The sequence below is a fragment of the Brassica napus genome, chromosome C4 (assembly GCF_020379485.1).
Source record: "Brassica napus cultivar Da-Ae chromosome C4, Da-Ae, whole genome shotgun sequence".
Lineage (NCBI taxonomy): Eukaryota > Viridiplantae > Streptophyta > Magnoliopsida > Brassicales > Brassicaceae > Brassica > Brassica napus.
In genome coordinates this window covers 55045689-55071357 of record NC_063447.1, presented here as the reverse complement: position 1 = coordinate 55071357, position 25669 = coordinate 55045689, and the positions used below count along the sequence as shown (strand labels likewise).

General features: G+C 36.1%; 3 protein-coding genes across 5 annotated transcripts; all 3 read left to right on the top strand.

Annotated features, from left to right (window-relative positions):
* Positions 1-12083: 12083 nt before the first annotated feature.
* LOC106360021 (dolichyl-diphosphooligosaccharide--protein glycosyltransferase subunit 4C-like) lies at positions 12084-12350 on the top strand. Its single transcript, XM_022700692.2, has one exon. It carries the CDS (start codon positions 12084-12086, stop codon positions 12198-12200), a length of 117 nt encoding a protein of 38 aa, XP_022556413.2. The 3' UTR covers positions 12201-12350.
* Positions 12351-15334: 2984 nt separating this feature from the next.
* LOC106361615 (probable mediator of RNA polymerase II transcription subunit 37e) lies at positions 15335-17678 on the top strand (the record flags this gene model as incomplete). The annotated part of the gene is given in 2 exon segments (NM_001315590.1): positions 15335-15606; positions 15789-17678. Coding segments are annotated over 2 exon segments (1941 nt in total). The 3' UTR covers positions 17516-17678.
* Positions 17679-22228: 4550 nt separating this feature from the next.
* LOC106361613 (protein root UVB sensitive 2, chloroplastic) lies at positions 22229-24983 on the top strand. Of its 3 annotated transcripts, none has more exons than XM_013801388.3 (10): positions 22229-22387; positions 22459-22593; positions 22670-22758; positions 22918-23002; positions 23208-23267; positions 23347-23440; positions 23524-23621; positions 23859-24038; positions 24119-24241; positions 24321-24983. In XM_013801388.3, exons 1-10 carry the CDS (start codon positions 22376-22378, stop codon positions 24744-24746), a joined length of 1302 nt encoding a protein of 433 aa, XP_013656842.1. In that variant the 5' UTR covers positions 22229-22375; the 3' UTR covers positions 24747-24983. The 3 variants fall into 3 exon arrangements, with proteins under 3 accessions (XP_013656842.1, XP_022557081.1, XP_022557082.1); XM_022701360.2 differs by lacking the exon at positions 22670-22758 and adding an exon at positions 22759-22822 and having other exon boundaries at positions 22459-22642; XM_022701361.2 differs by having other exon boundaries at positions 22284-22387; positions 22670-22822.
* Positions 24984-25669: the final 686 nt, after the last annotated feature.

Genomic DNA, 25669 nt, shown 5'->3' with positions numbered 1-25669 from the left:
TAAGTCATCTGTTTTAATTTCTTCACCAGACGACTGAAATGTAAGTCGTCCGAGTAAATTATTCAACAGACGACTAAAATATACGTCGTCCGAGTAAATTATTCAACAGACGACTGAAATATAAGTCGTCCACACCCTAAACATAACCCCTAAACTTAATTATCTAATTAAAGACTTCATAAAATCAAATCAAACTTGAAAAGTGTTTACTATACACATAAATAAACACATATAGGTGAAAACTAATTTTTGAAAAAAACATTTTAGTTTTCCAAAATCTAACCCTAACAATACATACAATACTACAACATATGTTTGCCAAACTCCTAAACCAAAGTATTTCATGATTCACTACTTTCACTCATCTATCTTCAAAACAAATCAATTTTATCATATCTTAATTTATATCACTTAAAACTGTTTATAATTACTTGATTTTTATTTTTCACGCATCAAAATATTCTTTTACAAGATTTATAAATTATTTTTAGAATAAACCGGTACCAGACGACTTACACTTCAGTCGTCCAGACGACTTCCAACATCTCAGACGACTCAGACGATTTACTAGGGCTATATTCGTAAAAATGGCTTCTGTTTTTTTGTTTGGTCACAAGAGGCTGAGCTGTAATTTCACTAGGCTTTTAGGTTAGTTTTGCATTTGATTCAAGTTTGGGTATAAGTTTGGGGTTAAAATCAAGTTGTGGGTTAGTTTTGGCAAAAACCCCAAAAAATATTTGGTTATTATTCGCGTGTAGGACGGTTTGCCGCATTATGTGTGAAGTTAACAAAGTCACGTTATAATTGTGTGATAGTTTGTTTTTTATTAGGTGGTTGCCCACAAATTCGGGGATATAAATATTGTAAGAAATATATATTATGTATATAATGTCATAAATTTTGAATAATAGTTAGAAATATCAAAAATATAATTTTTTTAATTTCAATTAGTTTGAAAATTAATCGTAAAGTTTCTATAAATTTGAAGCAAAAATAACTGATGAGTATTTAGTAATAACACTACAAGAAAACATAATCTTAACGAGGGCGGTTTTCCTCCCTAATTCGTCGTAAGAGAGGCTTTACGACGAATTAGCGAGGAAACGCGTTTGCTCGTTACACGTCTGTCGTAACACATATTTTCTCGCTAATTCTTCGTAACTTAGCGAGGAATATATTTCGTCGTAAAGACGAAGTAGGACGATTCGTCGTAAAGACCACGTCAATATTCCACGTAAGGACGTCGCTATAATACCTCGTAAATACCTCGAAAATAGTTCCTCGTAATCTACACCCAAATACCTTGAAAGAGTTTCCTCGCAAAATACACGTAATAACCACGAAATGATTTCCTCGTAAAATGGTCGTAAACTTTTCCTCGTTATTTCCTCGTAAATGATTCCTCGTAAAATACTCGTTAAATGTTTCTCGTCATTTCCTCGTGAGGTTTCCACGTAAAGAGGTCGTACATTGGCTACGAATTTACTTCGTTTTTATTATTTTACAGAATTTAAAAATATAATTAAAAAATAATTAAAATTATTTAATTTAATAATAAATTAAAATTCAAAATAAAAATAAATCAATATGAAAATATTTTATATATAAATAAGTTTTGAATTTATATAATACAACAACCAAAAAAAAAAACTAAGGGTCGTTCATCGCCCGGTAGAATTCATCACTCCTCCTCGTAACATCCGCCTCGTTATGTACGTCGGATGACTCGCCTTGAATGGGATGTTGTTGTCGCATGTTCCTCAACATGGACTCCCATTCCGGATTTGTGGCCGCAATAACGTCCAAGAAGCCCTCGACTCCACCCATACGAGATTTTGTCGCGGTCAACTCGTTACGCAGCTGAGCGGACTCTCTACGCAGCTCAGTGACTTCATCATCCCGTCGCTGACCATAAGACGATGTCGCTCTCGGAACATCGTTGACGGAACCAATACCCAACGTCCGTCCCTTTTTTTTGGGGACAACCTTAAAAACAAAAAATAAATATTGTAAGTAAAAATTTAAAGTTAAATTAAATGAATAATAAAAAATTAATTTTTTTGAAAATTTACCTCCTCGTAAATCTTATCCACTTCAAGTGTGGATAAGGTGACGGGTAATCCGTCGGTAGACTGCTGGGTCAGCTGAGTCTGGCGGTCTTCAACCCGAGCAACTACGTCGTTGTAGATTTGCTCGGACTTGCCATCTACAAATACGCCCGCCTTGTTCTTGTGGGTCCTCTCGTAAAGTTCCATAAGAGACGGGAGATGTCCCGTCTCTTTGGCCTAAAAAACATTTAAGAAAGTTAGAATAAATTAATATATATATTAAAAAAATTATTTAATAAAATATTTAATTACCATTTCCAAACGGACACCGGCGTGGGGTTTTTGGCCCGTAGTGTGAAGCATCGGCCCGTTCCCGTGCTCATCGACCGTGTTACGGGAGTTAGAGCAAGCCTGGGCGATTCTAATGGAATCAGGAAGGCGCCAATAACGGATGAGGCCATCCCACACATCCGTGGTGAGCTCAGCGGGTTTGCCACGCTCATACCCCTTCACGATCCAGTCACCCTTCCAGTTGGAGACCGTGTCCAACAAGCGAACTTTCGCTTTCGCGTTAAACTTCTTCCTCACCCTCTCAGTGATCCCCAAGGCCCAATTATATTTTTGCTGTTGGAAAAAATAAATTAACAATTAGTTTTTTAGAAAGTATATATATAAATCATGAAAAAATTAAAATATATATAATTAATTAATAGAAACTTACAGCGTAAATTTTGAACCACGTCTTTCTGACGTAGTGAGGCGTCTTACTCCAGTTTGGATGTGCCATGGAGAAGTAACCCTTGATCGTGTCGGTTACGTCCGATGCAAGACATCCGTCAACCCCCCACCTGGAAAATACAAATTTAAAATATAAATTATTTTTAATGTTATAAAAGAAATTTAAACGAATTAAAAAAAATTAATGCAACATACCACAACGTTCCGTCCGGTCGGTCTGGGTCGATGACTGGTAAACCTTCTCTGCCTGGCAGACTGAGAATGTCCTCTACAGTGTACTGCGAGTAAGGAGCACTCGGAGGCACCATCAGATCAGGATGAATATCGGCGACCATCGGAGGTGCCATCGGAGGAGGCACAGGAGGAGGCATCGGAGGAGGCACATGAGGAGCCGATGGTGCACTAGAAGAAGTAGACCCAGAGACTCTCTGAGTGTACTGAGTCTCGGGGACAGTCTCCTGGCCCGAAGAACTGGGAGCGGAAGAAGAGGCCGGGTCTAAACGACTACCCGGCTCACCGAAGATCTCTCTGTAATGGGCAGTAAGTCTTCCTTTTCGAACCTGGGAAAAAAATGAAATTTTTAAAATTAACATCAACAATATATTTCCCAACATTATCCACCTAATCAACACTAAATAACATAAAATCCGCAAACCTATCTAAATTCCCTATACTAACCACCTAATCTATCCTAAACTAACCAAATTAGAGAGGAATCAGAGAGGCTTACCATTGCTACGAAATGGAGAGGAAGTAGAGAGGAAGTAGAGAGGAAAGAAAGAGTGAGCGCTCGGGTGTATATATAAGATTACATATCGTCGCAAATTCCTCGTAAGTTTACGACGAAATAGCGAGCAGTTACAAAGGCCCGTCTTTTTTTTTACGAGGAAATTGCGAGGAATCACAAAGGCCCGTGTTTTTTTATACGAGGTATTAACGACGATTTACTTTACGAGGAATTAACGAGGCATGCTTTCCTATAAATATACCCACAACTCTCACTCTCAAACCACACACAAACTCTCAAATCACACCTTATCTCAAATCACAATCCTCAAAAAAATCCTATTCAAATTATAAATATTTGAAAAAAATAGGAAAAGGAGAAGATATAAGAATTCATGTGGGCGAGACTTACGTATTATAATTGCTGGAAGTCTTGCCACATGTTAATCTGGTATTTTTCTCCTTTTCCCTTTTTTTTCAAGTTTGTACACTACGAGATATTTACGACGATTTGTACTTACGTGGAATTAACGGGTTTATGTATAAATCCGTTTACGTGGTCTTTACGACGATTTGTGCTTACGTGGAATTAACGAGTGTTTTGTTTAAATCATTTTACGTGGTAGTTACGACGATTTCATCCTACGAGGTAGTTACGACGATTTGTGCTTACGTGGAATTAACGAGTGTTATGTTTAAATCCCTAGAATCCGAAACCTGAAACCTGAAACCCGAAACCCAAACCCAAACCCCAAACCCCAACCCCCAAACCCGAAACCCGAAACCCGAAACCCAAACCCCCATCTTTAATTTTCTACTTCATATATTCCAAACCCCATATTTAATTTTAAGTTTCGTCGTTATTTATAACGAGTGTTATGGTTAAATCCCAAGAACCCCAAACCCGAAACCCGAAACCCGAAACCCGAAACCCGAAACCGAAACCAAAACCAGAAACCCCAAACCCCGAAACCCCAAACCCGAAACCAAAAACCCGAAACCCGAAACCCGAAATCCAAAACCCGAAACCCCAAACCCCAAACCCGAAACCTGAAACCCCAAACCCCAAATCCCATATTCCATATTTATATTTCGTCGTTATTTCCTCGTTATGTTACATTATATTTACGACGATTTTATCCTACGTGGTTTTTACGACGAATTCATTCTACGTGGTATTTACGACGATTTAGTCCTACATGGAATTAACGAGTCCTTCGTCGTTATTTTCTCGTTGGAATACGAGGACTTTACGACGATTTGTGCTGACGTGGAATTAACGAGTGTTATGTTTAAATCCCTAGAATCCGAAACCCGAAACCCAAAACCCAAACCTGAAACCCGAAACCCCATACCCGAAACCCCAAACCCCAACCCCCAAACCCGAAACCCCCAAACCCGAAACCCGAAACCCGAAACCCAAACCCCCATCTTAACTACTTCATATATTCCAAACCCCATATTTAAAACGTCGTTAAACGTTAAACCCTAGAACCCCAAACCCGAAACCTGAAACCCGAAACCCGAAACCCGAAACCCGAAATCCAAAACCCGAAACCCCAACCCCGAAACCCCAAACCCGAAACCCGAAACCCGAAACCCGAAACCCAAACCGAAACCCAAACCCCAAACCCGAAACCCCAAACCCCAAACCCGAAACCCGAAACCTGAAACCCCAACCCCAAATCCCATATTCCATATTTATTTTTAGGTTTCGTCGTTATTTCCTCGTTATGTTACGTTATATTTACGACGATTCATCCTACGTGGTTTTTACGACGAATTCATCCTACGTGGTATTTACGACGATTTAGTCCTACGTGGAATTAACGAGTCCTTCGTCGTTATTTACTCGTTGGAATACGAGGATTTTACGACGATTTAAGCTTACGTGGAATTAACGACTGTTATGTTTAAATCCCTAGAATCCAAAACCCGAAACCCCAAACCCCAAACCCCATATTCCTTATTTTCTACTTCATATATTCCAAACCCCATCTTTATTTCCATTCCAAACCACAATTCCCACATTTGCTTATTCATAAAACAAACTCCCACATTACCTTATTCATAAAACAAACCCCACATTATCTTATTCATAAAACAAACTCTCTCATCTTATTCATAAAACAAATACATCAATCGGATACATCGACATTCTCGTCATCACTAGAAACATCATCATTTTCATTAAACTCGTCTTCAACAGCTTCGTCTGTGGCATCATCGGTAAGATCTTCGTACTCGTGATTATGCGGATCAATGAGAAGGATGTCATCAATTTCTTGTTCAGGTTCCTCAACTTCATTTATCTGTTCTTCTTGCAATGGTGGTTCTTCTCCACTGATGATTCGTCCTCGAGGTGTAACTTTGATCACTGCTAACCAATTTATACCTGAATCTCTCATCCGAGGGTATGGAAGGAAGCTAACTTGGTCTGCTTGTGAAGCTAAGATGAAAGGCTCGAATTTGTTGTACCTTCGTCCACCGTTGACATCAACTACACCGAATTTGTTAGACCGAACACCTCTGTTGACGACGGGGTCGAACCATTCACATTTGAAGAGGACGCATTTCAGCTTCAGTATCCCTGGAAATTCGACTTCAATAATCTCCGTCAAGATCCCGTAGAAATCTGTTTCCCCTTTCACACATATTCCATAGTTACTGGTCGCCCGCTGTCTACCATAGTCATATGTATGAAAAGTATAGCCTCGTGTGAAATACATCTGTGATGTGGTGACCTTTACAAGTGGAGATTGAATTACTTCGTGTAACCACTTAGGATAATCTGCATCGTCGTCGTCATAATCAACCTGCAAAAATAAAGAGAATGTTAATGAAATACAGATAATGTATGAAAAAAAAGTTTTAGTTAATACCTGATTCCGCAACCACTTAATGAAGTGTTGATCTTTCCTTTTGTCTACGTCACTTGTGGATATACCAGGAAATGTTTCTTCGACTTGAGAAACAAATAGGCTGTAAAATCACATTTTATAGGAATGAATCTCTCGCAATTATACAATTAATTATACTTATATGTGTTTCGAAGTGTCAATATATGTTACCTTTCAAAATAACGCATCAATGGATCTTCGCAATTGAGTAGAATATAGGTGTGTGCACTATGAGCGTCTTGTTCACTCGACCACCAAACCTCTTTAGACTTCCCACCGAGTCGCCCAATCTGGCTAAAGATGTCTGGAACACCAGCAACTGCATATGTTGGCGCAACACCACCATCATCATATCTTCTTGGAGCTCTTCTCCGTGTACGTACTTTTGACGCAAAGTAGTACGATGTGAAGTGAGAAACTTCTTCCGTCAAACTTCCAGCAATTATAGAACCTTCAACTTTGGCGAGGTTCTTTGCTTTTCCCTTCAAATATTTCATGGCTCGCTCATACTGATACATCCATCCGTAATGTACAGGTCCACGAAGCAATGCCTCATATGGGAGGTGGACAGCTAGATGCTCCATGACGTCAAAAAATCCGGGAGGAAATATCTTCTCCAAGTTGCACAATAAGATGGGAATGTTCTCCTGAAGCTGTTCCACAACTTCTTCTTTAAGAGTGCGTGTGCTCAGATCCCTGAAAAATGCTCCAATGCCTTTTATATTCAAAAAAAAATTAAACACATTGTTAGTCATATATTATTTTGTAAATTATTGTGATATAATACACTACGTACCTGCAAGTGCTTCATGTACGTTTGTTGGAAGTAGCTCCGCAAATGCAAAGGGCAGTAGTCGTTGCATAAATACATGACAATCATGACTCTTCATCCCGGAGAACTTTTGACCCTTTTCAACACATCTAGAGAGATTCGAAACATACCCATCGGGGAACTTCACTTCTGATGCCACCCAGTTGAACAACACCGACTTTTTTTCTGAAGATAATCTGAATATCGGAACGGGAACTTGTCCATTGCTTTTAATATGTAACTCGCTTCTTGAGCAAATATCCGGCAAGTCCAACCTCGATTTTATGTTGTCTTTTGTCTTCCCTGGGACATTCAATATTGTATTCATGATGTTCTCAAAGAAATTCTTCTCTATATGCATCACATCGAGGTTGTGGCGCAGAAGAAGATCCTTCCAATATGGCAACTCCCAAAATATACTCTTCTTGTGCCAGTTGTGATGAACACCGTAAGAATCTGGCATATTACGAGGGACATGCCAATTACCACCCCAACGAACTGTTTCGTTAGCTCCGTAGTAGTCGATTTGCGCTTCAATTTGTTCTCCAGTTAGATATGGAGGAGGAGTGTCTCTCACAACCCTTTTGTGCCTAAACAAATTCTTGTTTCTTCGGTAAGGATGGCCAATGGGAAGAAATCGACGGTGACAATCAAACCAACTTGTCTTCCTACCATTCTTCAGTTGAAACGCATCTGTCGTTCCATTACAATATGGACAAGCTAATCTCCCATGTGTAGTCCATCCAGACAACATCCCATAGGCAGGGAAATCACTTATGGTCCACAAAAGCATCGCTCGCATCGTAAAATTCGTCTTCGTTGAACAGTCATACGTCCTCACCCCTGTTGACCACAAATCCTTCAACTCTTTTATCAGTGGTTGTAGGAAAACATCCAGGGACCTTTTTGGATGGTTCGGACCAGGTATTAATATGGTCAAGAATAGTAACTCCCGTTGCATGCACATCTCCGGTGGCAGGTTGTATGGAGTAAGAAAGACTGGCCACAATGAATATTGTCTCCCTGACATTCCGAACGGACTAAATCCATCTGTGCATAATCCGAGATACACATTCCGGATATTGCTAGCGAAATCTGGATGTACTTTGTTGAAATGTTTCCAGGCTCTTGCATCTGATGGATGAGTCATCTCACCATCCGTCTGAGTATGCTCGGCATGCCATCTCATCTTTCCAGCAGTCTGCTCTGATTGATACAATCTTTTCAATCTGTCTGTAATTGGTAGGTACCACATCCTTTGGTACGGTACCCTATTACGTCCCCGTCCTTGCGGCTTGAATCGTGGCTTCTTGCAGAATCGACATTCTTCTAGCTTCTCATCATCTCCCCAATAGATCATGCAGTTGTCGATGCAAACATCTATCATCTCCGAAGGCAACCCAAGACTATAAACCAGTTTCTGAATCTCATAATAAGAATCAGCAGACACATTGTCTTCCGGCAAATACTCTTTAAACAAGTCCGCCCATTCGTTCATGCAACTTTCAGGTAGATTGTGATCAGTTTTAATATTCATCATTCTAGCAGCTAACGACAATTTAGAGAGACCTTCTCTACAACCACTGTAAAGTGGTTGATTCGCCGCGTTTAACATTTCGTAAAACTTTTTTGCATCTATATTAGGTTCTTCATCTTCATCATGAGCTACGAATGCATCAGCTACCATATCATGAACCCTATCATAATCTACCATCTCCTCCTGATGGTAACTATGTTCATTATGCAAATGATGATCAACCGGTTCTTTTTCCTGAAAATTGCTATTACTACTACTAGCTTCATTCTGATCATAATTAAAACCTTCTCCATGTTGAAACCAGATATAGTAATTTGCCGTGAAACCTCTATTTATTAAATGCTTCCAAACATTTTCACGGTTTGCCAGTTTCGAATTGTTGCATTTCCGACAAGGACAGAACATCTTACCACTTTCTTGGGCGAGCGGTGTTGAATCTGCTTGATGCATAAATGTCTCCAGACCCGCAAGGTATTCTTTCGTCACTCTCCCGTTAGCATCTCTATGCATATACATCCACTTCCGCAACTCGTAAATAGTCCCGGAGCCAGCCATTTTTTTTCTTTCACGTTTTTTGTTGTTGGTGTGTTTAAAATGATGTTCAAACATCCATATTTATAGGAAAATTCGAATCTGGTAGTTGTAATTTTGCTATGAATTTACGACGAAAATTAATTAGGTGGGCAAAAAAAACGTGTAACACCTATGAAGTTGGTGGATTCAAAAATTTCCTCGCTAAATACACGTAAACTATTCCCTCGTAAATACCACGCAAAATTTACGTCGTATTTACGAGGAAATAGTTTTTCCTCGTAAAATACTCGTAAAATTACATCCACTTTACGACGAAACAGTTTTGTCGTTACGTTACGAGGAAATAACGATGACTTTAGTTTTTCACGTAAATTCGTCGTAAATTCGACGCAAATTTACGAGGATTGTTTTTCCTCGTTAATTTTCGTCGTTAAACATGTGTTTTCTTGTAGTGTAACAATTGTTTGTGGAATTATATATGTAATTAACACATAAACTTTTTCAACATATATTATGCATCTTCTTCAGCCTCTTTTTATTTTTCTCGTTATCATTTCGTTCTTTTTATTAAATTTTTGCTAATGTTTTTCTAATTTTTTACATATTTTTGCGAAATATTTATTTCTTTCTCTAAACATACAAGCAACGAACCAAAAATCCATCTTAGAATTCTTTTCAATCATAACATTACCTTATTCAATATATATTTGACTTAAATGCAAAATATTTTTTAATCAAAGTTCTCACATGATCCGTTAAATATAATATTTCTAATCTTCAAAACCTAATTATTTATAAAGCATATATGGATATTATAAGAGATTAGTAATTATTATAGATACAACTATCTTTTTATATGAATATGAAATCATTATATCGATTTATATAAAAAAAATATATTCATTATTTTATGTAGTATATAAATATAAAAATAATTGATCAAACATTATTACATTTTCTATATTTTTGAAAATTAGTTACCATTAATTAATATTTATAATGTCATTTACGTTATTTGGCAGGTGATAGTAATTAGTTTTAGACTTTTCTTTTATTTTAGATATAATTAAAATAATAAAATTTAGAAAAATTAATTCATTATATTATGTGGTTTATAAAAATAAAAAAGAATTGATCAAGTGCTAATATTCTTTGTATAATCTCAACAATTAGTTACCATAAATCAGTATTTGTAATATAATTCAGATTTTTGGCAAGTAATATTAATTGGATCTAGATTTTTTTTTGATTTTAAATCTAAAATAAAATAAATAAAATTAAAAATTATCGATCAAGCAAATTTTAAAAAAATTCTTAAGACTTCACAAACGATCGACATGTAAGCAAAATTCACTTAAGTGACTTTTATTTTAATATATAGGAAAATTTTTATTTTTTATAAATGTTTTATAAACTCATATAAATAATTTAATATTAAGATAAAATAATTTTGTAAGCCATGATAGATAATTTTATAAATTCTTTATTTTTTTTATAAATGACTTATAAGACATATATGGACATTATAAAACATTAATAATTATTATATTTTTATATATATGAATATAATGTTTTATATAAGAATATGAAATCACTATATCAATTTCTAGAAATTGTGTTCGACTAATTATATTATGTAGTATATAAATATAAAAAGAATTAATCAAATATTATTACACTTTCTATAATTTTGACAATGAGTTACCATGAATTATTATCTGTAATATCATTTAGACTATTTGGTAAGTTATATTAATTAGTTATAGACTTACTTTTTATTTCAGATCTAATTAAAATAACTAAAAATTAAATATTCTTCCACCAATCAAATTATAACAATTTTCTTAAACTTTCTCTATGGTTGACACCTAGGCAAAAGTCACTTAATTGATTTCTCATTTAATATATAGGAGGATTCAATAAAAAATATAAATGGATTTTGAGAAAAAAAGTTGGACAAATTTCCGTCTAACAGATTTGAGGACTGTACTGAAAGTTGAATGGAATCATTTGCTATTTGTTTTTTTTAATCAGAATAACGTTTTTATGAAACCTCTATTTCCGTCTAAAAGCATGTATTGAACTTCTTCTTTGCACACAGAAATGTTTCAAGTGGCATGCAATGCACATAACACTTTTATGAAACCTCTATTTCTTAACAAATTTAGTTGTTTATTGTGTTTGGATTTTCTTTATATAAACCAAAATCTGTAATTTTGTTAGATTATTCAACATAAATGTGGCTGTTGTTTAGTGGTGAGAATTCCACGTTGTGGCCGTGGAGACCTGGGCTCGAACCCGAGCAGCCACACATTATTTTTGTTCTCGTTTATTTTTGTAAACGACGTCGTAACCAAGTTCATCTAATGGAATAGGACACAGTCTTCGCTTCCGATTTGTTTTGTTAACAATGTTAGGGAAGAAGAATCGAAGATAAATTCTTTGCCTCTACGCTGACGAAGGTAAAAAAAAGCCTGAGATTTATCCATTTTCCTTTTCCTCAAATATATTACATATTTAGATCGTCGGGAATTTGTGGATCTTACTTGTTCTTACGCATGAATCTAATTTCGTTTTCTTTTCTTGGCATGATCTAAGGTTGATGTATTCGTTACACAACACCTTTGATCGATCTGTATTTTGTGCTCTCCATCTCGTCTAACCTATGTTTTGATAGTACCGGGTTTTGAATGTAGAGATAGAAAACAATGTTAGATGTGAATAATGATGTTTCTTAAGTGTAGTAGAGTTCATGTGTGATTTTTATTTTCTGATTGTTGATCGTTGTGATGTTACAGATGTTTGATGACCAGGACCTCGGATTCTTTGCCAATTTTCTCGGCATTTTCATCTTCATACTGGTCATTGCTTACCATTTCGTGGTGACCGACCCAAAATTTGAATGAGATTTTTGTATTTTGGTTTCTTACCACAAAATAATTATTATGTGCTGGAATCAGACATGTCTTTAGCATTCCATATAGTCGACATGTTTCGCCAGTAATGTATCTTTGACAATGTGTTTTTTTTATGAATAGATAAAAGAATTTTCATCATTCAAAATTTTATAATGCGAGTTACTTGTTTTAAAGCAATCATACAACTTTTCTATACATGCACATTGTCTTCTCTCTGCGCCTTTCCCGCTTGTACCTCAGTTCCAACTAGTTGTTGAGACTTCATGGTATGGTCAGTTTAGATTTTGATGCTTGTGAGTAACCACACACTTGACATTATGAATTGTTATGTCTAAAGATAGTTTCTTCACATTACCATGAGAATTATTCTGTTTACAGATTTATTTTTTTCACATTAGCATAAGGTTTTTATTTGCATGATGTTATGTGGTACATACGTAGCATTCATCCGTAGCATTCGTCCTTTTTTTTGTGGTACTCATTTTCTATTGCGTCAATCTTCCAAAGAGCAGTTTCATTCTTGAGCCTCTCTGCATCTTCCTGGTTGTTTCAATGGGGTTTAGATGAATGTAGTTCGCTGAAAGAGTGAAGCTTCTTTTTGTAATCATATGGAAATTGTGATCATCTTGTGTAGCTCATTGTAAGTAGTATAACTTGAGATTGGTCTTGGAAGTAGTCATAAGATATGGATAAAGAACTCAAAGGCTGATTGTTGTGTGGGATAAACAACTTGTAGGATATGACTTTTGTTCAAAACAAATAATTAAGGAGAGTATGCAGGTGTAAATCTATGCTACAACAAAATCCCCAATACACATTCGTGTAGTGTAAAGTGCCAAATTCTTGGTCTGACACATATATATAGGGTCAGTTACTATTCATCTTAGCTAGTATGTGAGTAGAGAAGCACATCAGCATATGAGCTAGCCTTTAAAAATGGACCAACACAGTGAAAAGAAAAGTTATGGTTGATGCAAAAAAAAATTCATATTAAACCAATTCTAGATAAGTACGGTTTGTTAAAGGAGAAACATATCTTTATTGCATTATATTAAACAACACAAACATATACTTTGTATTTTTTGGAAATACTGTTATCCCTTATATATTAAAAGAAGAGCATTGCAATTAATGCGTTCACACCAATATTGACACGTATCGTTTAGAGAAACACTCTCAAATATTTGTTTCCTTATTTTCCATCTTTTGGAGCATCTTGGCGTTTTTTTTTTTGTGTGATCTTCTTAACGAGCTTTTGATTATAAACTAGCCTTAGGATTGAAACAGTTTGTAATCTTTTTCACACCTTCGAGGTTTCAACATATCTTATCAGACATCAAGTGATGACAATATTTATAGACAAAAAGGATTATAAATTGCAAACTGAGATGAAAAGAACTGTGTTTTAAGACAAAATAGAGAAATCCAACACATCCGTTAGTCTACTGAACATAGAAATCTCCTCTTCCTTCTTCGCATGGCTTACACGACGATCCATCTAGGTTATTCTCGGCGAGGTTCTTGAGATGGAGACTTTAGTCGTGGACAAGCGTCACGCAAACTGAGATGAAAAGAACTGTGTTTCTCGACCGAACCTGTGAGAAATCCAACGCATCCGTTAGTCCATTGTTGAAGTCTTGAAGATGAGAAGAGAACATGTAAGTTTCTTTTCATTAGATCGGCTTTGTGAGGAGACTTCTTTTGCGTCTTTGTGCGTAGCTGTTGATTATTATTGTCAAAAAGAGAACTCTTCTCCCTTTGTTTCGTCAAGCTTAGAATTATCGTTATTACAAACTACTGCAGCTCGCAAACTCTTCTCCCCTTTCTTTCGTCAAGCTCATGAACACAAATGATAACATTTTTATATTGCCAATGATAATAATTTTACGTTTGCATGGCTGGAGCACACTCTTACCTACCATACGTTCTTTTAAGCATACTGTTTATTCTTTATTATCACGTACAAATTAATGGAGGCGGTGCATGCGAAGGCGAAAAGGGTCAAAGTCTTATGAGATCATGGAGATTCTGCAACAAAGTTGATAATCGGTACAGAATCTATAGGATAAACACACAGCTTTCAAGCTAAACTAGAAGTGTCTCTTTTTTTTTTCTTGTGTTGTGCAGTTTGTTGTAGATGAATGGCTAAGAGAGACACGTAAAAATAAAAAAAAAGTTATATTCATACGCGACTGTTGTTAGTTCCAAGTTGGAACTTCTGATTGTGGGTTTACCGAATCGAACCGGTCGGTTCCGAGTTGGAACGTCCATTGAAATCAACGAAGATAAACCACACTTCAGTTCGATTATTTCAAGTTTACTATATGACGGTTGCCTATTTTGCTAATATGCGTGATTGAGTTAGTTATGAATAGGGGATTTGCATATATTTCAAAAACTTAGTTTATGGCAATAGATTTAAATTGTGTTATCAATTTTATCTTTATGCGTTTTAATAAAATTGAGCTTTTTATTTATAAGACTTTTTCTACAATATTCTTCATCGTTAACCTCCAGCACTTTTGTGAATTCTCCAAACCAAAATAAATAAGACTTTCGAATGATTCTTATATTTCAACGGAGTAAAATACAATAAAATCCAACATACAATCAAACGGATGTCCACATTTAACAGACTTTTATGTTTTTTTATCTTATAAATATCAAAAATAATAATCTCAGGTTATCACCTAGTGTAAATTTTAAAACAAATGGAAAAAAATCCATTTTATTTGGGTTAAGAAAGAAAAGGAAAATAAACATTTGCTGAGTTTTTCAAATAAGGAAAATTACAATCCGCGTATTTAGGAAGAACATTGAATAATACTCATTTCTTGTTCGTCGTGAAGAGAAAAAAAAAATACACTCCCAACACTAAAATCCACAAGTATAGCTAACTCGGCCCATTCTCCCAACACTAAAACCCATAAGTATAGCTAGCTCGGCCCATTAGGTTAACAAACTAGGGTTTTAACCATCGAACATTCTGGAACCCTTTTTAAACAGCCTGACGCCCTAGATCTGAGTCCAGTTCATTCGTGACCGTCCAATCAAACCCAAGCCAAGCGCTAAAGTCTCTATAAAAAAACAAATCTCCTCTCCCTAGTTGTTCACCAATTCACGAAACTCAAAAAACCTAGCCGCCGCCCTCAGATTCTTCTTTTCTTCCCGATTATTATAATGTCTGGTAAAGGAGAAGGTCCAGCGATCGGAATCGATCTCGGTACGACGTACTCTTGCGTCGGAGTATGGCAACACGACCGTGTTGAGATCATCGCTAATGATCAAGGTAACAGGACCACGCCGTCTTACGTCGCTTTCACCGACTCCGAGAGGCTCATCGGTGATGCCGCTAAGAACCAGGTCGCCATGAACCCTATCAACACCGTCTTCGGTACGTATCTCTTCTTCCGTATTTGAATCTAGGATCCAATTAGTAGATCTCTCACTTGATAATTGCTTTCGTGATTCGTTTATTGATGTTTGACAAGTTAATAGTCAGATTCTATCAGTAGATCTGACTTGATAGGGTGTTGATTCTTGCGGTTATTGATTGTTGTTGTGTGTACGTGGCAGATGCGAAGAGGCTGATCGGTCGTCGTTTCAGCGACAGCTCTGTACAGAGCGACATGAAGTTGTGGCCATTCAAGATCATCGCAGGACCTGCGGAGAAGCCTATGATCGTCGTCAACTACAAAGGCGAGGAGAAACAGTTCGCTGCGGAGGAGATTTCCTCCATGGTTCTCATTAAGATGCGTGAGATTGCAGAGGCTTACCTCGGTGTCACCATCAAGAACGCAGTTGTCACTGTCCCTGCCTACTTCAACGACTCTCAGCGTCAGGCTACAAAGGACGCTGGTGTGATTGCTGGTTTGAACGTTATGCGTATCATCAACGAGCCCACAGCCGCTGCTATTGCTTACGGTCTTGACAAAAAGGCAACCAGCGTTGGAGAGAAGAACGTGTTGATCTTTGATCTTGGTGGTGGTACTTTTGATGTCTCCCTTCTCACTATTGAGGAAGGTATCTTTGAGGTTAAGGCGACTGCTGGAGATACTCATCTTGGTGGTGAGGACTTCGACAACAGAATGGTGAACCACTTTGTTCAGGAGTTTAAGAGGAAGAGCAAGAAGGACATTACCGGAAACCCAAGAGCTCTTAGGAGGTTGAGGACGGCCTGTGAGAGAGCAAAGAGGACTCTTTCCTCCACTGCTCAAACCACCATCGAGATTGACTCTCTCTTTGAGGGCATTGATTTCTACTCTGCGCTCACCCGTGCTAGATTCGAGGAGCTCAACATGGATCTCTTTAGGAAGTGTATGGAGCCAGTCGAGAAGTGTCTACGTGATGCTAAGATGGACAAGAGCACCGTCCACGATGTTGTCCTTGTCGGTGGCTCCACCCGTATTCCCAAGGTTCAGCAATTGCTTCAGGACTTCTTCAACGGCAAAGAGCTTTGCAAGTCTATCAACCCCGACGAGGCCGTTGCTTACGGTGCTGCCGTTCAGGGAGCTATTCTCAGCGGTGAAGGAAACGAGAAGGTCCAGGATCTTCTCTTGCTCGATGTCACCCCTCTCTCACTCGGTCTTGAGACCGCCGGTGGTGTCATGACCACTTTGATCGCAAGAAACACGACCATACCAACCAAGAAGGAGCAAGTGTTCTCGACCTACTCTGACAACCAACCAGGTGTGTTGATCCAGGTGTTCGAAGGGGAGAGAGCCAGAACCAAGGACAACAACCTCCTCGGTAAGTTTGAGCTCTCTGGAATCCCTCCGGCTCCACGTGGTGTCCCCCAGATCACTGTCTGCTTCGACATTGATGCCAACGGTATCCTCAACGTCTCTGCTGAGGACAAGACCACCGGACAGAAGAACAAGATCACCATCACCAACGACAAGGGTCGTTTGTCCAAGGACGATATCGAGAAGATGGTTCAAGAGGCTGAGAAGTACAAGTCTGAGGATGAGGAGCACAAGAAGAAGGTGGAAGCCAAGAACGCTCTCGAGAACTACGCTTACAACATGAGGAACACCATCCAGGACGAGAAGATTGGTGAGAAGCTACCGGCTGCAGACAAGAAGAAGATCGAGGACGCTATTGAGCAGGCGATTCAGTGGCTGGAGAACAATCAGTTGGGTGAGGCTGATGAGTTCGAGGACAAGATGAAGGAGTTGGAGAGCATCTGCAACCCAATCATTGCCAAGATGTACCAAGGAGCTGGTGGTGAAGCCGCAGGGATGGACGATGATGCTCCTCCTGCCTCAGGCGGTGCTGGCCCTAAGATCGAAGAGGTCGACTAATCTGTTGATTATTGACGTCTCTCTATTTCTCCTTCCCTGCTTGTTTTCGATTTCTTAAGAACTTTTGAATGTTGGGTCCGTTTTGCTATTATTTTTTGTAACAACTTTTTGAACTCTGGATTTTCTGTCCAGCTATGATGACGGATAAGTAAACGTTTTGGCTTTTTCCCATATTGTTGTCGTCTCATTATTAGCTAGTTCTCTTCCGCTAAGAGCTTAAAAATAATGTTGTCTTCGCGATAGAGAAACGAGATGAAGACGTTAGTTGATTTTTTGCAATGTTTATAAGAATCAAAAAAGGAATGCCAGAAAAGACATTTTGCATCAGCCTTTTACAATGCAATCAGGGCTTTGTCAGTGTGAAATCACAAAGTTAACAATGTCCTTTGTTTAGTCCCACCAGCAAACGATATATGACGAAAGGCTTCGTATAAAATAGTGTGTATTAAACTATAGTTACAATAAACTTGCTCAGAGAATGAAAATGTACGTGGGCTTTCAAGGACAAGCCCGAGAACGCGCTTGTAGCGACCCGGTTTTCTCAACCGGTTGGTTTGGTTTTCTTTTTAATTAATACAATTGGACCAAACCATTCTTCAAACTAAATTATTCCTATTTCTAAAATTAATCGTGTTATTCCTCGATAATGCATATCGGTCTCGATCGGAAACGACATAACCCGATTAGCACGGACAAAAATCTCTTATAGACCAAATGGTCAAAAAAAAATCTACAACATCCAAAAAAATCTATATGGACCGATTAAAGAGAAATGACGATTTTGCCATTAATGAAAGAGTGATATGAGTCATTGGATCATCACATCTATGTTTTAATCTTGGTCATACAATTTCACATATGTCTCATTCTCTCTCATTCTCTTTCTTTACTCTCGGCCATTCACATCCACACAATCTTTCTTATCTCATTTTCTCATTCGAGTTGGTAAAACTAGTATAACTCGTACAACTAAATATTTTTAAAAAATTATATAATTGGTATAAAAATGTTATAATTTACACATGAAATAAACAAATAAATATTCTAATTGGTATATGATGACAAAAATGTCATCTATTTAATTTAAGATTTTTCATTTTTTTTGTTAAATTATTGCATTACACACTTAATTTTATATTATATACTTTATACTTTTAAGGTTATTAACTATATTAGCCATATTTTTATGATAATCAAACATCGAACATATTTTACAAAGCTATGATGTGAAAATATTCGTACAACCCTTATGACTAGACATATAAACAATATATATATATATTATACGAGTATTACCGGTACAACTAGTACAACTTCGACGTTTCAGAAATTAACAAAACTAATTTGGTATTTCATATGAGAAAAACAATCATATATCTCAGTTGGTATGTACTCATAAAATTTCTCTTAATTTAATTTGAAGTTTTAGAAAAAAATATAAAAATTATTACACAATTCCATAAGTTTACATGATCTACCTTATACTTTTAATGTTTATTAACGTGTTTGTCCACATAATTTTTGGAAAACATACATGAAATGTAGTTTTACAAAATTGATGATTTCATTATAACCGGGCAATGACATGTAAACATAAATAAGTGGTACAACTGAGGGAAATGTATTTATTATGTGGTACAACTAATATTTTATGATTTCACTGCCAAAGTACAACTATGCACAAACTGGTACAACTCAAAAACTAGTACAACTATGTACAGTCGGTACAACTAGAAAACTTGTACAACTACTTGTCATTTAATTTAGTATTATTGTAAATATGCATTATGTTGTAACTTAAATATATCATCCCATTTAAATATGTAATTATAGATTAAAATTATGCTATGAATATATTTGATATCTTTTTTAAAAGTAAAAATAATTTTATGTATTATTTGCATTAATATTTCTTGCAATATATTTGACTTAATATTATTTTCTAGTTATTATTTAATCAAATATAATCATATTAATTGTAAAGTTGTAGTAATTATACATTTTTTTAGTTGTTCTAGTTATACATGTATTTTGACAGATGCAAGCAGAAAATATTGACAAAATCAATTCGGTATTCCATATGTAAAAACAATCAAATAACCAAACTGGTAACTGTTTAGATAGATTCCTTATTTTTAATGATTTTTGTTTTTTTTTTGTTTTTAGCAATTCTTACACCATCACATAAGTTTACATGATCTACCTTATACTTTTAAGGTTTATTAACTTGTTTGTCTACATAATTTATGGAAAACATACATGAAATATATTTTTACGAAATTGATGATTTCATTGTAACTGGGCAAAGCTATGTACACATAAATAAGTGGTACAACTGAGGTAAATATATTTATTATGAGGTACATCTAATATTTTTTGATTTCACCGTCAAAGTACAACTATACACAAATTGGTACAACTCAAAAACTAGTACAACATATGAAAAAATAATCTGATGGCCAAATTGGTAAGTGTTTAAAACAACGCAACTCAAATGTTGCCACAATTAAACTAGTAATACTATTATTGTAGTTAACCAGTTGTATCAGTCAGACTATTATTATCGTAATCCAAACACCAAACATGAATGCTTATACATCATTTTAAACTCTTGATGTTTTTTGTGTCATCTTCTGGAATATATTCTTCTAATCCTTTACTATTGCAACATTTTTCGGTTTGACAATTGTCTTCTTTGGTTTCGAGAGCAAAAGGATAAAATGATTTTTTCTGTAAATAGTACAACTAGTACAACTGGTAAAACAACTAATTATTCAAATACATATTATATAAAACAAAATTTTAACATATATTGACAAATTCATGCATGGCAAAATTAGACCAACATTTTGGTTCTACATTATCCTCTTCTATAACATTATTCGCTGAAAACAAAAACCCTAATATAGCCATATTAGTTATAAAATTGTACTAGTTATAGTTGCTCTAATTATACTAGTTATACTCGTTGTAGTTGTACTAGTTATACTAGTTTCAGTTGTACTATGTGTACTAGTAGCACTTTGCGTTCTTCACTGTCAAAAATTTTGTATTTAAAAGTGAGATTCAGTTTTATATGAGAGAAAATGGATTGGGAATGATGAAGAATTGATCGATTTGAGATAAGAACGAAAATTCGTAAGGGTTGAAGAGTTTATTTTTATTTTGATTTTGATCGTGGAATGGAAAAAATTTGTTAAAATGGAGATTTAAAATCTGAGCTTTTTTAAGGTTGTGAATCCGGATGAAGTAAATGAAAACAGATAATATGGAAAGGATTAGATGAATGACACTTAAGTTTGAGTTTGAGTTTGATTTTTAAGAAATGGTGATGAAAAAATGGAGATGAAGAACGTAAAAATGATGTTGGGGGTCTAGGGATCCGGATTGGGTTGAGTCGGATTATTGGGTTTGGATAGGTAGTGGTTGGGTTGGTAAATAAATAGAAATTTCTGGGTTTTGAAGTCTTTTTGACTATTTTTATGTTTAAAATTAATTCAAAATAAAAATCAAAATGTAAGAGGTCTTTTTTAGATTTTTTTCAGATATCAACATTTGATCCGATTAGCACACAGACGGATGTCATAGCACTCTAGCCATATTTGTGAACAGTGATTAAAGCACTCTAGCCATAGTTCATAATCTATATCCTATCGAAACATGATTCGCATCTTAGCATACATATGACAAAACAAATTTTTAAAACTACATTGAAGTTAATTAATTTGTATAAATTCGAAAACAGAAAAATAGGACTTTTATAAAATATAGTAACATTTCTTAAAAGAAACATAGTAAAAGATTTGAATCCGGGTTGCGGGTCAAACCCGTCCCGCTTGATCATTTTTTTTACTCAAAAAATTTGATCTGCTTGACCCGCAAGAAGAAAATATGAAATCCGCACCCACGCCGCTTAAACATGCGGTTGATTTGCTAGACCCGCGGATAATATTAATAATAATAAAAATTATTAATTTAAATATTTTTATTAAAAAATAATAAAATTTCATATTTTAAATATTTTATTAAAAAATAATAAAATTTAATCTTTTAAATATTTTTATTTAAAAAAAGTTAATATTTTTAATATTTTTATTAAAAATAATAAATATTAGTCTATTTATAATTAAAATTAAATATTTTAAAAAAATTTCTGTTTAAAAATAATATTTAAAAAGAAAACTTTTTTTTCAAATTTTTGCGGGTTGACGGATACCTGCATTTAATTTTGGCTGACCCGCACCCGCCCGCGTAAAAATCACTCAACCTACACCCGCAAACTAAATTTTTCAAATCACTCGACCCGCATCCGCCCTGCAACGTTCAAATGGGGCGGGGCCTGCAGATAATGATTCATATTCCCAGCACTGCAATCATAAATGAAGACTAGAGAACGGCAAGAATAATGCATTTCCTAACGTTTCTAAAAAATATCACCATTCACAAGGAATAAACTTTTTTTCTCATTTCCTATCATTTTTTTTTGTAGAAAAATAAAGAATAAACATATTCCTTGTTAAATTTAAGAAATCCTTTCTTTTTCATTTCTAAAATTTTATTTCTTTAAGTTTTTTTTCTATTTGTTCCTCTCCGGAAGGGTGACCGGTCGAACTCTAAGTTGTTCTTGTCCTTTTTTGGCTAATCATGTTCGGTTTAGCCTTTTCGGCCCATATTAGCCAATGATGATTCTTAGGCTTAGCCTTTTCGGCCCATATTATATAGCAACAAAGAAAAACCTGTGTGAGAAATAGAAGGGAGCTCTCGACGACGTCGTTTTACGGGTCATCTCTATCCCATCTTTCTCAATTGTGTTAATCAGCTCTAACGCAATTCCGGCGACTCCACCGCCCCTTCTCAAAGATGCAGTTTCTGGTAAGATTTCAACTTTTCTCCATTTTGTTTTACAGCTTGATGTACAATTCTCTGAACGATTGCGAAAACAGGAGAAGGTGAAAATGATAAAGAAGGAAGAGCCGCCGGTGACGGTGAATAACCCTGAAAGCCTTCCTCTTTACTGGTACGAAACTTCAGATTCCGTCTCTCGCCGCTTCCACTTCGAATCCGACGGTCACCTCTCTGTAAATCTCTCTCTCCCCCCCTTTGCTTCACCAATCTTCAGTGATCATGGTTGTTTTTTTTCTTTCTTCTCTTTAGATGAAACTTGTTGATGACGCAAGACCAGTTCCTCAGAAGATGGCTGAGTCTTTCCTTAACAAGTTCTTTCCTTCTGGATATCCTTACAGGTGACTCAGTGCCCTTTGTGTTAAGCAATAGAAAGACTTTGTTTCGAAGTGTGCTTTATAAAAGGTTACTTAATGTCCTTAAGGTTAAGCAAGAGAGAGAGAGAGAGACTTCTCCTTTTCATTGAAAGCGTTTCTTTTTCTTTGTTGTCTACACTACAGTGTGAACGAAGGGTATCTTAGGTACACACAGTTTCGAGCACTTCAGCATTTCTCTAGCGCTGCGTTATCAGTCTTATCCACTCAGGTCTTCTTCGTTCTTCACTCTTGCAATCTACTTTCCAGTTTCCACTTCCTTTCTTCTAACAATTAAAGACTGAGGGATAAATGATGTCTATACATATATATTTTAATCGGTTTGCTGCACTGCATTCATTTGCCATAAATTTTTCATGCTTACTTTAGCTGTTGCAATGGAGGTTTATTAACATGGATATATGATTCTTCTGCAGTCACTGCTATTTGCTGCAGGCTTGCGGCCTACACCGGCTCAAGCAACCGTCGTCAGCTGGGTATGTTGCCACTTTAGTTCGTTTACTTGTTCTGAACCTACAGGTGAGTAAGTTTTTGTTGACTACATTGGTTTAATAGATTCTCAAGGATGGGATGCAGCATGTGGGAAAGCTTATCTGTAGCAATTTGGGTGCAAGAATGGACTCTGAGCCTAAACAGTGGAGGATTCTAGGTTTGCATCATTCTTTAGCTACATGTTTCTGCTCGTGTCTTCACAGTGTCAACCATAAAACGTTATTTCATTTTTATTTTCAGCTGACGTGCTCTACGATTTTGGTACTGGTCTGGAACTCGTTTCTCCTTTATGCCCCCATCTGTTTCTTGAACTGGCTGGTCTTGGGAACTTCGCTAAGGTATATATATCCTCTTTTTTTTTTTTTTTTTAATTATAAGGGAGAATCTGTGTTAGCTCTTATGCACAATGCACTGAATCTTTTTGTCCAAATCCAAAGGGGATTGAACTGAAACTGTTCTTAACACCGGTGTCTACCTTCCTCAACAGTGAAAATAGCTTTCTAGAGACCATCTTATCATAAGTCAATCAGTTTCAATGGGTTGATTGTAGTTATCTCTGAGTTTTTTTTCTGTAGGGAATGGCTGTGGTTGCAGCAAGGGCAACAAGATTACCGATTTATTCATCTTTCGCCAAAGAAGGAAATCTCAGTGACATTTTTGCTAAAGGAGAAGCTATCTCTACTCTTTTTAATGTTGCTGGAATTGGAGCTGGGATTCAACTTGCTTCCACAATATGTTCATCAATGGAAGGAAAGGTAACTTCTTCTGCTCATCTATTAGTATCTATTTGTTTTGTTTGCAACTCGCTTATTTTAGAATACACTGTTATCTGCAGTTGGTGGTTGGATCGATTCTTTCGGCTGTACATGTGTACTGTGTGGTAGAGCAGATGCGAGGAGTCCCAATCAACACACTGAATCCACAGAGAACAGCTTTGATCGTGGCTAATTTTCTGAAGGTATATATAACCACCTTTAGTTCAATCCTCTTAACAATTTGTTAATATCTTTTATGATATCAAAGGCATTTATTTTCAGACTGGTAAAGTCCCAAGACCTCCTGAACTAAAATTCCAAGAAAACCTACTGTTCCCGGAGAGACCAATCCAAGATGCAGGAAACGTGAGAGTAGGAAGGGCTCTGCATAAAGCTGTGAAGCCTTCTCAGGTGCAGAAACTAAAAGAAGTGTTTGCAGAAGAGAAGTTTCTACTGAGCCAAGGCAAATCATGGACCGATATGGTCTTGGAGCACGATGCAACCGGTGAAGATGCGTTTCGAGGGTGGTTAGTTGCAGCGTATGCCAAGTCGATGACAAAGATATACAATGACCCTGATGATGTGATATTGCAAGACGCTTATGACAAGATGAACGATGTCTTCGGTCCGTTTTTGTCTCAAGTGCAGGCTAAAGGATGGTATACCGATAGATTTTTGGATGGCACGGGTACAAGATTTGCTTGGTAGCTCTGTGTTTCTGGTAAAGTTTTTCAAGTGTAGACACAATCTAGTGGCTGAAGACTAGAGTCAGATTGTTAGGTGAAACCAAAGTGTTGTGGAGAAAAGAGAAAAGTTCTTTGTCGTCGTTTGTACTTCTTTTTGGGAGGGTCATTGTTAGGTCTACTACAATATATTATCATATGATTTCAAAGTGGAATCTGATGAATACTTTTTATGAAAATATATTTGTTTTAAGTACAAAAAGTTGGTATCTCTTTGTGGTTTAAATTTTGTATTTTATCCATGGTCAAATCATGTGTACTGGCAATTTTTATCCTTAGCCATGGACTCTTTAGTCTTTGTTTGGGGTTTTTGTTGCCTGTTGTTGAATATATTAATCTAATACTAGTTTGGACGGAAAACTCGAATCATGATTTTGCTGTAAAATAAAGTGTGTGATGATCATCTGGTTGAACCAAGCTACTGGAGACATGGCTCCATCGATTTTGATTTTTTTTTCCATCGATTTTGGTTTTGTTTCAGCTTGGAACAAGACTAGAGTTTCTCTATGGGTAGGTTTTCAAATGATGCATAAAGAGTTGCATGAAGAGAGACAAATCAGCTTTAGATGCATGCGAGATTTGTATTTTGCTTGGTGATATATTTAGAAGGAAGAGGTCTTTTTAGAAATAAATTATTTTCAAAATTCGGATATAATTTTTTTCTTTCTATAATTAACTTTTCTAAAAGAAATATAGAATATTATTTTTCTTCATCAAAATTACAGAGGTGACGATTTTTTTTTTTTGAAATTTTATACGGTGGTTAAATAATTTAAAATTATTTTAATAATATTTAAATTTACGTTTTTCAGTTATTTTTACAAATGATCTAAAACAGGGGTAATGCGTCATCAACTGCGTCATTTGCTATTACTGTAGTCTCGAAGA

Bases quoted from the DNA above. Each gene is read 5' to 3' on its own strand.
- LOC106360021 (XM_022700692.2), top strand. From the start codon at position 12,084: ATGTTACAGATGTTTGATGACCAGGACCTCGGATTCTTTGCCAATTTT.
- LOC106361613 (XM_022701360.2), top strand. The intron at 23,003-23,207 runs GTCTTCTTCGTT...ATTCTTCTGCAG, and splicing joins TATCAGTCTTATCCACTCAG to TCACTGCTATTTGCTGCAGG. The intron at 24,242-24,320 runs GTATATATAACC...ATTTATTTTCAG, and splicing joins TCGTGGCTAATTTTCTGAAG to ACTGGTAAAGTCCCAAGACC.